Raw genomic sequence first — 12,715 nt, forward strand, 5'->3', positions numbered from 1 at the left:
AAAATCCTAGTGTCCTATTTAGAATGAAAGGATATTAAATATATGTAGCCCAGAAAGGCATTTATTTCTCTTTAAAAGTACATATTTGTAAAATGTGTTAATATAAATTCATTTTTAAGAATAAGGGGGCAATGAAAGCTTCCTACTTAAGCCAATTTCCTTAACTGAGCTATGAAGTTTCCCTTAAACTGAATTTATAAATGGGGGACAGGAAGATAGAAAACCACCATCATAATTTACTCTTAAAATAATAAATTGTCTACAGTTTATTACTTTTCCCTACTTGGACCGAGTCCTTTGAACTCTAAATTGAAAACTGAATATTTAACATATGCAGAATAATATAGATTTTTGTAAATTATTAGATATTGTAAAGTGATTTAAATAAATATAAATTTAATCCTCTCTAAAATTATATAAAGAATATATATAAATTACATGAAAACAGGAAAATAAAGATTAAAAACTGTATCTGTGTTGATATTTCTGCTCCAAATTGGGTGATTTAATTGATGACCTCAAGGTGCTCTTCATCAAAATTGTATGCTGAGCCTAAGAAAATATTGTATGTTAAGCCTAAGAAAATAATGTGTTTAGCTCTGGACTACCAATGTTAATTTTTGATATTTTTAAAGCATTCTTTTTAGTGTGCCAAAGCTCACTGATAATGAAACAGAATTTATTTCTAATATCAGTGCATTGATTTAAAAAGAGAATATTTATACTATGTAGTATTATAGTACTTATATTATAAGTACTGAGTATAAGTACTTATAAGTACTAAGTATATAAGTATTATATATTATATATATACTATATGTATAATACTGTATATATATACACACAATACTGTAATTGTATACAATATATAGCAGATATATTGTATATAGTATACTATATACTATATAGTATATATATAGTCTCACTTATCAAAAGGTTGCTGATCCATTTCAACCAAAAAATACTAGTATATACCATAATTAAGAAATGGGTTTATTTAAGCTAAGAAGTAGTATAAAAAAGAACTGTATGTTATAAATTTATTATTTTCCACTGAAACAGACATTAGTTGACAACATACACACTGAGAAAAATGTCCTATAGTAATAGATACTTATATTAATCATATTGTATGCACATATACAGGTAGATATACACACACATATAGTAAGTGGGACTGTAATAAAAATGGCGTGTTCATGATGTGGGTTATTCTAATAGAAATTTATTTTTCAACTACATATAAACCAAATAATTACTCCTACTAATTTAAACAGGATATGTAAGGTATTTTAAGGATGCCATGAAATATAAAGACAATAAATAATAAGAATGAAAGACACCAGCAATAACATAAAGGACAGAAAAGTCTAGTGGTCCTCCCTCCTGGTGATGCAACATCATAATTGACTTAAAGAACCATATCAAATTTCAGATACCACAGAAACAAAAGGTAAGCAATCACTTTACAGTTTTAAAAAACTGATATTTTTCTACTATTGGGTTGGCCAAAAAGTCTCCTGTAAAATAAAAGATACATTTTTTATTTTCACCAATAACTTTATTGATTTGGATATTTTGAGTATGTTGGCTATCTTCCACATGGTATAACATTGATTGTTCTCAATTAATGTCTACATTTGATTGCTATCAACTTCAATTGTTCTACCTGACCATGGAGCATCATTCAGCAAGAGATCTCCAGCATGAAACTTTGCAAACCACTTTGGACACATTTGATCAGTCACAGCACCTTCTCCACACACTGCACAAAATCCTTTTGTGTGCTTTTACCTTTCTTGGAATAATAAAACATAATATGCTGAAAGTGTTGCTTATTTTTTCCATATTCAATATTAAAGTGGCTACACAAAAATTTGCCAATTTTGATAAGGTTTTTTCAAATGCATGGTGATATGACAGCTGTCACAACACAAGCTAACAAAATTGTTTTGAATGAAGTTAAAGACAACTAAGTGCTACTAGAGCCATCTCACGGACAAAAACAAACACACTTTTTGGCCAACCCTATTTTTAAGAGTAAAATAGGTAAGGTATGAAAGCAGTGTGAGCATTTTGTATGCAATTAGACTGACTCAGGCTAAAAACAAGGGTTTTCTTACAGTCCCTACAATCTATTAACAAAGTTCAGCTGTATGACTCAAAATAAAGGGTGTGGCAAAAGCAGGTTTACAGTCATTTGTATGGAAAATACTATAATAATAATAAATATAATAATATAATATAATAATATAGACTAAACTCTGTTTCACATATTCACAACTCTAAGGCAACATTTGCCCTGCTCTGCATTTAGATAGAACAGAAAAATTAAGCTTAAGAATGCAGTCATTAGCAGCATAATGCCAAGCACTAAAAACATTGGAAATATCAAATCATTTGAGTGAAGGTTTCAATCTGTTCAGAAACACCCATAAATGGTTTACATTTTGCAAAGGTGATGGGGAACTTAAAGGCCATGTGGCACAAAGTCTCTGCTATCAGCATGTTCATTCAGTCTGAAGGTGAAGTGTTTGAAACGACTGAGCAGTGGGCGACCTGTCAGCAAGACAAAGTTCAGGGTGATCCTTGGGAGGGTTCGACTCATTGAAGAAGCCACACTGAAGAGCATAAGGCCAGATTATTTTGAGCATGAGAGCTCAAAAGCAGGACTGTCAGAAGCGTGAACATAAATCTAGAACCAGAGGTGTGAATAGGAGCACCAGCCTGAGGTCACGTGCCACTGAGGCTGTCCAGTCACTCTGGGGCCTTTAAACGACCCTGCCCTATGTTTAGATGCTTTTCTGTAGGTTTTTTTAAAAATTGAAGACTAACACTGAGCTCTGTCAGAATGGACATTGTTTTTGAGTAGCTACCATTAATCTTTTCAAAAAATTAAAATTGTATTTGCATAATTAACAAAAGTAATCTCAACAAAATAAATTTAGCTTAATTGGAAATTCACCATGCACTCCTATTGCTTATTTCACCATTAACTGATGAAAACTTTGTCACCTTCTAGCCTCTCTCCCCACACCATTGTTCCCTGGCTACTCCCACTCCAAAGGATGCTTTGGAGTCAGCCAGCATCTTTCTTTTATCTCACAATGGTCAACCTGACATGCCCTCAGGTGAGGGAGCCTAAATTTCCTCAACAATAATAGTTTACATTTCCATTGAGTAGTTTTTATCTTACCATACCTGGAGCTTTATTTGCCACAATAATATTTTAACCAGGTCTGTTATGTCAAATATGTGTATGCACAATGACGAGTTTTGCCATATTCCCAGAGAAAAATACACACATTTAAAAAAATTTTGTGGGTGAATCTAGATGGTAGAGGGGAGAAATCCCCTCAAAAATGCCTTTTAACATGTAGTTCTTACTTTCAACCTCAAATGTTATTTTTAATAACCAATAACAGGCACTAAGGAAGAAAATAAAGTCAATGCAATTTTCTAACCTTCGTTTTACTAAAGGAGAATTCCCATCTTTAAAAAATCTCATTACATTTCATCTCCATGTCGTAAGAAGCCCTGTGATGTAAGTTTAAAAGCAAACAGTGGGTGTACCTCAGGGGTGTTACTATTACTAGGAGTCTTCCACTCCAGTATATAAATTTATGTCTGCTTACCGCTGAATGAGAGCTCGCGGTCTGAAGGTTAACGTAACCTCGATTACAGCCAAGAAGCTCCGCGGAGATTTAATGGGTTTGTGGAACAACTCCAAAACTAGTGCTAGGTTTTCCCCTTTCTTTGCCTTTTTGCTTTTCTAACTCTCCCTTTACAAATAAATTTAAATTAAAAAAGAAACAAAGGAGGACGCGTGGTGATGCATCATTTATAAATTACCTTGTTACTGCAAAAACAAAACACTGCTTTGAAAACCAAACAAACTCCTGCTGCGGACTCCAGCTTGTTTGATGGAGGCCCTTCAAAAGAGTCCATGGCTTAATGGAGGTTGTTTATGTGGAGACTTCGATCGGTACCTGCTGTCCCCCGTCACTCCCTGGAAACTTGGCGGCAGATGTTGCAGCGTTAAGGTGTCTCTGAAGTGGCTTTCTGTCCCTGTTTCCCCACCGCAATGAAGTCAAACTGCATTAGATCTCTTTATTTGTGCCTAAGGCAAGTTTGGGAGCGCAGCTGTGTCCACCCCTACTCCTACCTTTGTGTGTTTCGGGCCTCCAGGCAGCCAGTGAGACCAAAACGGTTCTGCCTCTCTCAACTACCTCCGCTGACAATCCTGTCGCTCGCCGCTGGCTGGGGAGGCCTCCGCGGCCGCTGCAAACAGATGTCGCCGACAACCTGCTAGCTTACACCTGGCCACGAGGCCCTCACCTCACGCGCGGGCGCTGAAACATTCATGACTCCGTGGAGTTGCAGCTACAATCAAAGCCTGCGTGTGGCTGGTGTGCGCGCAGCGCGCGGAGTGCCACCTCGGCAGGCGCTGGCGGCGCGGAAAGGTAGCGGGAGCCAGGGACGAAGAGATTTCTCGCGCCGCTTTGATACTTTATGCCTGAACTTCAATTACTTGATCAAGGACTTCAATTCAGCAGTGAATTCTGTAAATGAGCCCAGTGCAGCCTCTGAGCCATAAAAAGAGAGTATTTGACTTGCAGAATAAATGTGTGTGACTCTGGGTTTAGTTCTACGTTGTATGTTGGCTGATTTGTTTATTAAACCGCACTCTCAAGAGGCAGAATCTGCAGTAAACAATTTATAAATAGATGACAAGATTGTTTTCCAAGGTAGAAATCGTACCCCTGACTAGGCAGAGGTTCTGTTGTTTTGGAGCCATCAGCCACAGCCTGAAAACAATTGAGTTTTATTGTCTCTTAAGCAGCATCAAGTTTTGTTCTTTTTTGTTTTTTGAGAGAGAGTGACTATTACTCCCTTTAAAAATGCAGGCATGAAAGTATTCTCATTTGTTTCTTGACAGTATAAAACAAACAGCATTCAATTCCGACTATTTAAAATATTTTCCCAAAAGTCAATCTAATTCCTACAATACACAAACTGCTTCACATTTACATACACAGCTCCTACACCATTACACAACTACTTCATAGGGAGCATAATCAGTAGTGAACACACACTAGCCTTTATGAGTACAGGAAGATAACAATATTATTTGCAAAAGTTATTCCCCAGTTTACATGCTGATAAACTTTATTTTAAAAAGAATTGACCTTGAATAGCTAACAACTTTTGTTCCAATGAATTATTTGATGTTCAGAGGCAAACCTTTCAGGGGGAATCAGAGTACTGACCTAAAATAACACCATACTATTGGCAGATTTCCTAATAGTCAATGGAAAAGTTTAATGGGAAAAATAGATTTGTGATAAAAAATTGATAACTGGTTTCAGGGGGCAAGGAACATCTCATGTGTGTGGGTATGTGAACATATGAACATACATATCATTTTTCATGAGTAGTCTGAGTTCAGTGTTTAGTTTAATTTGGTTTAACCTGGTACTGGATTGTTTTAGGGGAGAACAGCTGAGGACAAGCTTTTACCCTTCCTTATGCTGTGGGGCCCTGTCACAAGTGAGAGTGGTTAACAAAAACACAATCACAACAACTCCAAGATTTTCTCACTCAATGATTATGCCCTGGCTACAGAGAAAGCTCAACACCAAGAGCCAGAGAAGAAGAGAATGCTGCCACTTGGACATCCCAGTTTCCTAAATTTAACATTTTCTTTACGTGTATAAGCAAATTTAGTGAAAACCATGGAGTTTAGGCAGTTTAGTTTTTATGGACTTAACTAACTAGACACAAGTAGGAGGTAACAGAGAGCCATGCTGTTCTTCTCAGGAACAGATGAAGCACTACCAAGGCAGGTCATCCCATTTTCACCATACGTCACAATGAACTGTGCCCAGTGCTACTTGCTGATTCTCTCTTTACTTCTGGAGCCTCCTTTTCATACTAGGTAAATTACTTCAGGTTTCTCAAATGAAAATTACTCTAAAGCAAAAAGTACTGGAATTTAAGAAATATTATAGTCTCCCATTTTATAAAATAAAATTTGTGAGATGGAGTCTCAGTAAAATTATGCCACTGCACCATGCAATTGTAATTTTATTTAAACAAATAATTAAATATGACTCTTTTGGATAATAATATTTGATATGTTTCAGTTATTGTAAAGATTTTTAAGTTAAATCCACCAAAATATTTACTATAATTAATTGTCCTGTGATTGGTGCAGATTCTTTTCAGCACAAGTATCATAGAGTTACATGGTAGGCCTTGTCAGTAATGATTTTACTGTGTTCATTAGGATAAGAATAGAGAAACTAAAAGTCTTCAGTCATTCAAATGAAGCCAAAAAGAAAATTGGCATAGTATATAAGAAATGCATTAACTGGTATAAGGAATTAGAAAACCTGAAAATGAAAGCATAGTGGAGGTAAACATATTTAAGAGACAAAGAACAAAAAAGATGGATAGAAAGAGGGAAGGAAGGAAAAAAGGAAGGAAGGAAAGGGAAAGCATTCTAGAGATCTTGTAACCAAAGCAGTACGATGGCTTTATGAAACATAACGTAAAGATATGCAAAAATTGGAACTCTTTGGTTACCCTAAATTATTAGTATACACAACACTAATTCTGCTACAGTATTGACACGATTCTTGCTGATTCTATCATTTAATCTCTGAAAAAGTCAGGTTATATTTCTGTGGGAGGGGAAATTTACATTGGAATTAATTCTATCAAACGTTGAGGACCTGGTTAATGATGTGGAATTCACAGAAACAAATATTCTTAATAGTCCTTGTGAAACATAAAACATGAGATGAGAAATAAACAAAGGAGGCAGGAGGGAAAAGATTTCCCAAGTTGTTTGAAGGGAAAAGGGTATATGTCAATAACTACAGACTTTGTATCAAACCCCATCCTAAAAAAATAGATATAAAGGATCATTGGCAAGAAAGCAGAAGCACAAGAATAACTCATGTAAAGCATACCTGATTTCCATGATCAAATAATTTTGCATCATTGATTGCTTGGATGGGGGAACCCATAAATATACATTATACCTTAAATTCAGCAAACAATTTAACAAAATATATTAAATAGCCTTATAAATAAAATGGTAATCTGAGCTTGTACAGTTGGGTGTTTGCTAACTTTACCATACTAACACTAGCTAACTGTGGAGCGTCAGCCTGTCAGGAAAAGCTTTCACAAAGGGTCACACTGAGATTTTAACAGTGGCTTGAAATAAGTGACAAAATTTGCAGGTGACAAAATGTTGGAACCAGTAACTGTATCAAAAATAGGCATTATGAACAAAGATTGTGTCAGACTGTGTCAAGCACACATAAAATCATATATATTTGACAGAACAGCAAATTAGCTAATTGAACCAACAATCGATGTTTACTAAGCTTAAAGTAAAAAACAAACAACAAATCAAAAATAGCATATATAGAGTATGGAAAAACTAATTTATCACACAGTAAAGGCCTACTATCTTTTATCTAAACTTTCAAAATATGAAATATTTGAAAACAAATTGTTGTGCAAAGTTTGTCATCAAAATGCATTTACAAGTAAAAACCTGGCCTGAGCTAACTTGAGACTACTTATAGTCTATATTTGTCCACTTTTAGCAATTAATATTTTGTAGCAAAATGTCTGAATAATGATCAGGAGGTGCTGTTTACATAAATGTAATATATGGACTCTATCAGATTCCTAAAATCTGAAAATTTATGAATTTTGAAACAATTTGGCCTCAAGAGTTGGAATAGAAGGCTTTGGGACTATATTAAATGAAAGTGTGTGCAATTACTAAAAATCAAAGGAAATCTTGGTCAAAATAATGGAAGTATTAGTCTTCCATCATGGAAAAATAAATACAAATTTAAACAGTTGGGGCAACATGTGGAATATTCCAGCACTATAATTTAAGAAGGACGCTAAATTTATTTGGTGTCTAACAAAGTTCTCAGTACATGGTACGCACTAGATAAGTATTTGTTGAATCAACACAAGAATGAGTGTAATGCATTGTTTTAAAAACCAAACATGTCAACTTATCCAGACTAAAAGATCTCTTCTGTTGCTAACTTATTCTGGTTTCCCCCCAGTCTCCAGACTATCTAGTAACCCTCAAGTCACTGTATTCTTGGCTATCTCAGGGACTTTGCTCATGATGCTTCCTCAATGGAAACTCTCATTCCTCATTTCACCCAACTCCATCGGATGAAATCCTACTCATTTTCATAGTATAAGGCCTAAGGTTTTGAATAAATATTCCCAAATTCCTCCAGGAAAAGTTAATCTCTCTTGCTGTGTGCACTCAAAAGTACTTGATACCAACCTATAATATGACCCAGATCACATTCTGCAATAAACATTATCTTTGTATATATTTTGCTTCCCAAACAAATTTCAGGTTTCTTAACAACAAAGGCTATGGTTAACCCTTTAGTATTACCTGATGGCGTTACTTATACATATTTACAATTTAAAAAGTATTGAATTAAATAAAAAATAGTAGGAATGTTGAAAGACTAAAAAACGTTTTAATTATGAGCATTAAAAGACTATATAGAGTATTGGCAAGAGCACTGGAAACACTCTCTTTTTTCTGGCCACTACATCTTCAGTGTTAGCAATACTCAACACACAGAAAGGTAAAAATGATGAACCAATGAACTAGTGTTTAACATGAGGGACAGAAAACTAAAATGGAACAAAACTACAATGTCATAAAAACAATTTTAAAACATAAAGTGAAAGTCTAGCATGTTGAAGGGCAAGTAGAGTTGTTATAGGTTGTTCCAGAGGCAGAATTCCAAATCACGCACACATTTAAACAGGGGCACAGATCTCATTAGATATTAAGACCATTCTATTAACCACAGTGGCGTGGTAATGAAAGAGGCTGCTTCATACACCACCTGGTTATCTCCTACCTGTGGTCCTAGCAAAGGGTAAATGATGTGCTGGGAACATTCCAGGAATACTTTCTCAGTTGGATTTCCTAAATGGTTGAACTCAGATGTTTTTAAAATTACCCCCATTTCAAAGAAGTAAAATCATAAGATTTAGATGTTTTTATATTTTAAGCAGCAAGACAGAATCCCATAACACTGAATATGACAGCTTGGCACTAGAAACTAAATATGAATCTCATCAAATATGTTATTATGTTATCTTTTAAAAAAAATAGCCTATTGGACTGGAATGAACCTAAAGTCCTCTGAAGCTTAAGTGAATGAAGTTTACAGGCTTGCTGACACATAATGAAGAGACCCTATTAATATCAGTAACAGTAGTGTGTTTCTGAACCAAACTTACCATTGTTACATATTCAAAGGTTTAAGCCATTTTTCTTACATTAACATAATAGGAAATAGTCCTAATATATTAATTATAAAACTATAGTTATTCCATATGCTTCAATGGTAGAGAAAATGCATATACACAAGTGTGTGTGTATTTATATATTTTGACATATATGTGTATGTGTGTATATACATGTATACACTTCTACAATGCTTTTAAAGACACTTTCATATATGCAAGAAAGTAGATTACATAAACTGTTGGGGGCAGGGAAATAACATATGTACACCTAAACAAATGGAAGCCCTGAGGCATGTTCTCCAGGCCTCACTGGTAGTGAGTGCTAGAGGCTTCAATTCTAATCGCCAGTCTGTTCTCCCACTTGGTAAAACCTCAGAATGTGATGTTGTCCAAATCAAAGGCTGAAGCAACCAGTCTGCTTATTAAAGCATGTGTACTTGCTTTAATAAGCAGTCATAATTTTTTATGTATTAGTTGAAAAGGGATTTGCATTAAACTGCAGCTTGAAGATGCATTCTAACAAATAATAATTTATTAAGCACCCTATGTAACAGGAATTTGCATGAGATGATAATTCCTTCCTCAAGTGTAATGAGGGCTTTCAATTCTTTCTGATTATTACTTTACTGCTTTCATTATATGGACCCAAGCAGTGAGCTGTTTCCCAACACAACCCCACACACAAACCTCATCTCCTTCCTGAGGTCGCATCAAGGAAACCCGGTCATACTGTCGCCGCAGCAAAGCCCAGAGCGCATCAAGCCGACCCTAAAGGGAACATGATTTGTAAATTCCTAGGGGACATACTCAACATCTATCGACTGAATAAATGAGTTATAGTAAAGAAGGTAAAGCCTTATTTCTACTCTCATTTATTTAATAAATTAAACTAATGAATAAGTAAATAACGAAAAAAGGAGGTTCTTGTTGTTCAGAAAGCATTCATTGCTATAATGCAGAATGAATGTGTGCTACTAAAGATAGTCACAGTTCCCCGGGGAAATTTCAGTTCAATTACACAAAACTTGGACAGTCACCTTAATGGGCGTGTACCACTTTGTCTGAGAAGGCTGGTATGTGGGTTTGGGTCGAGGTGGCCTAGGCCTGACAGGCTCCTCGGTTTCTTCAGGGATCGTCACCACAGCATTTTTGGCTTTCTCTAGCCTTGCACCTTCCTCAGTAGATCCTTTATCTCCCCAACGAACCTTTCAAACAAAGGAAAACAACCTATGTTAGACAAACAGTATCCTAGAAAAATTAATTCTGACTTAGCCAGTGGTCCTTCAATTAACCACCGCAGAGTGAAAAGATGAGTAGGTAGATTAACTCTAAATTCCTCCTTTTCTGAGTTTTAATAGATTTATCACCAGTACTTATATACTTAACATTAGGATCCCAGAAAATAAAAAAAAGACCCTTTGTAAAAATCTGGAGTCAATTAAAATTTGAAGCAAGCATTTCTTCACTGTTTTAAATATGGAGTTAATTTGTAGTTTACATATGAAATGCATGACAGTGTGTAATCCTATTCTCTGATTAGGGAGGTTTCCCTTCCAACTAAACACAGACCCATATATACTGATGGCACTGGAGGAAATAGATGATAGTAATAATAATTAGCATTTATTGAGTGCTTACTATGTGCCAATCTGCATTTAATCCATATAAAAATGCAATGAGATAATGTATTTTTCCTTCCAGACGAGGAAGCTGAAACACGGAGAGGTTTAGTGACATGGCCAAAGCTGCACAGCTAGCAACTAGCAGGCAGGGATTTGAATATTGACAGTCTGAAATAGGTTAATAATTTTCAAATACATTTGCATTTTATAAAGGTATTTTATGCAAAAGAGTTAATTGTTCCTTCCAAACTTTTTTCATAAATTTCTTTATTGTTGTTAAATTATAGTTGTCTGCATTTTCTCCCCACCCCTCCCCCACCTCCAGACAAACCCACCTCCCTCCATTGCTTCCATGCTCCCCCTTGGTTTTGTCCATGTGTCCTTTACAGTGGTTCCTGGTAACCCTTCTCCCAATTTTCCCCTCCCCACTTCCCTCTGGCTATTGTTAGATTGTTCTTAATTTGAATGTCTCTGGTTATATTTTGTTTGCTTTTTTCTTTTGTTGCTTATGTTCCAGTTAAAGGTGAGATCACATGGTATTTGTCTTTCACTGCCTGGCTTATTTCATTTAGAATAATGCTCTCCATTTCCATCCATGCTGTTGCAAAGGGTTGGAGCTCCTTCTTTCTCTCTGCTGCATAATATTCCATTGTGTAAATGTACCACAATTTTTTGAGCCACTCATTTGCTGATAGGCACTTAGGTTGTTTCTAGCACTTGGCTATTGTAAATTGTGCTGCTATGAACATTGGGTTGCATAAGTTCTTTTGGATTGGTGTTTCAGGACTCTTAGGGTATAATCCCAGCAGTGGAATTGTTGGGTCAAAAGACAGTTCTATTTTTAGTTTTCTGAGGAAATTCCATACTATTTTCCACAGTGGCTGCACCAGTCTGCATTCCCACCAACAATGCACTAGAGTTCCCTTTTCTCCTCATCCTCCTCAATACTTGTTTGTTGATTTGTTTATGATGGTCATTCTGACCGGTGTGAGGTGGTATCTCATTGTGGTTTTAATTTTCATCTCTCTGATGGTTAGTGATGCTGAGTATCTTTTCATATGTCTCTGGGCCCTCTGTATGCCCTCCCTGGAGAAGTGTCTGTTCACCAAGTTCAATTAAGGCAAAATGTGTGATTCAAACATTTAGCCTTCAGAAGTAAAATAATTATATGCCTTTTCTTTACTTTTGTAAAGCTTGATTTTATAAAATCAGTCTTTATTTAGTTCCTGCTCTCATCTGAGTATGTTAGTTGACATACCAATCTTTCATTGAAGTAGACAAATCTGGAAAAAACTGCTTTGGAGAAAAAATTCGGGGAATTCCATAAATTTTAGGGAATTCCATTTCCTAAAAATTCTGTACACTGAAAAACCACAGGGTCAAATGACAGTCTTCTTTATTTTACAATGAACGAGAAATAAGAGCTAAATCTGAGCTAAACTTTTTCCTGTGTGAGCACGTAAATAGGATATGGCCCCTTGAGGAGGGCTTTGCACAACCAGAGCAGTGGGGAAGTCCAAAACCAAGGACATTTCCAAAGATGACAAAGATAACCTAAGTGAAGTGCTGAAAAGCAATAGGAAGTCCTGTCCAGGGCCCCCTGACTCACCAGAGCTAAGTTATTTCTACAAAAAAAGAGATTAAATACACTTTAAAGCATTTTAATGACCTGAGTTCGTGAGTAGGAATACGGATGATCACTGTTCATAGGAAGAACTATTGACAGCTTTTTGATAAGGCTTACTTAGATATTTTTACCCATT

General features: G+C 35.7%; 1 protein-coding gene across 2 annotated transcripts in view; it reads right to left on the reverse strand.

Moving 5' to 3' along the window:
• The window catches only part of ANTXR2 (ANTXR cell adhesion molecule 2), a 154,658-nt gene that overhangs the window by 49,848 nt on the left and 92,095 nt on the right, over window positions 1-12,715 (reverse strand). The window contains exons 15-16 of one of the 2 annotated variants that reach the window (XM_028505607.2): window positions 10,368-10,535; window positions 10,018-10,098 (exon numbers count right to left, since the gene is read on the reverse strand). In XM_028505607.2, coding sequence (XP_028361408.1) covers window positions 10,018-10,098; window positions 10,368-10,535 — 249 coding nt within the window. Of the gene's footprint in view, window positions 1-2,021; window positions 10,099-10,367; window positions 10,536-12,715 lie in introns of those variants that run through there. The other variant, XM_028505608.2, reaches the window with a different exon arrangement.

The sequence above is a fragment of the Phyllostomus discolor genome, chromosome 1 (assembly GCF_004126475.2).
Source record: "Phyllostomus discolor isolate MPI-MPIP mPhyDis1 chromosome 1, mPhyDis1.pri.v3, whole genome shotgun sequence".
In the NCBI taxonomy this organism is placed as follows: Eukaryota; Metazoa; Chordata; class Mammalia; order Chiroptera; family Phyllostomidae; genus Phyllostomus; species Phyllostomus discolor.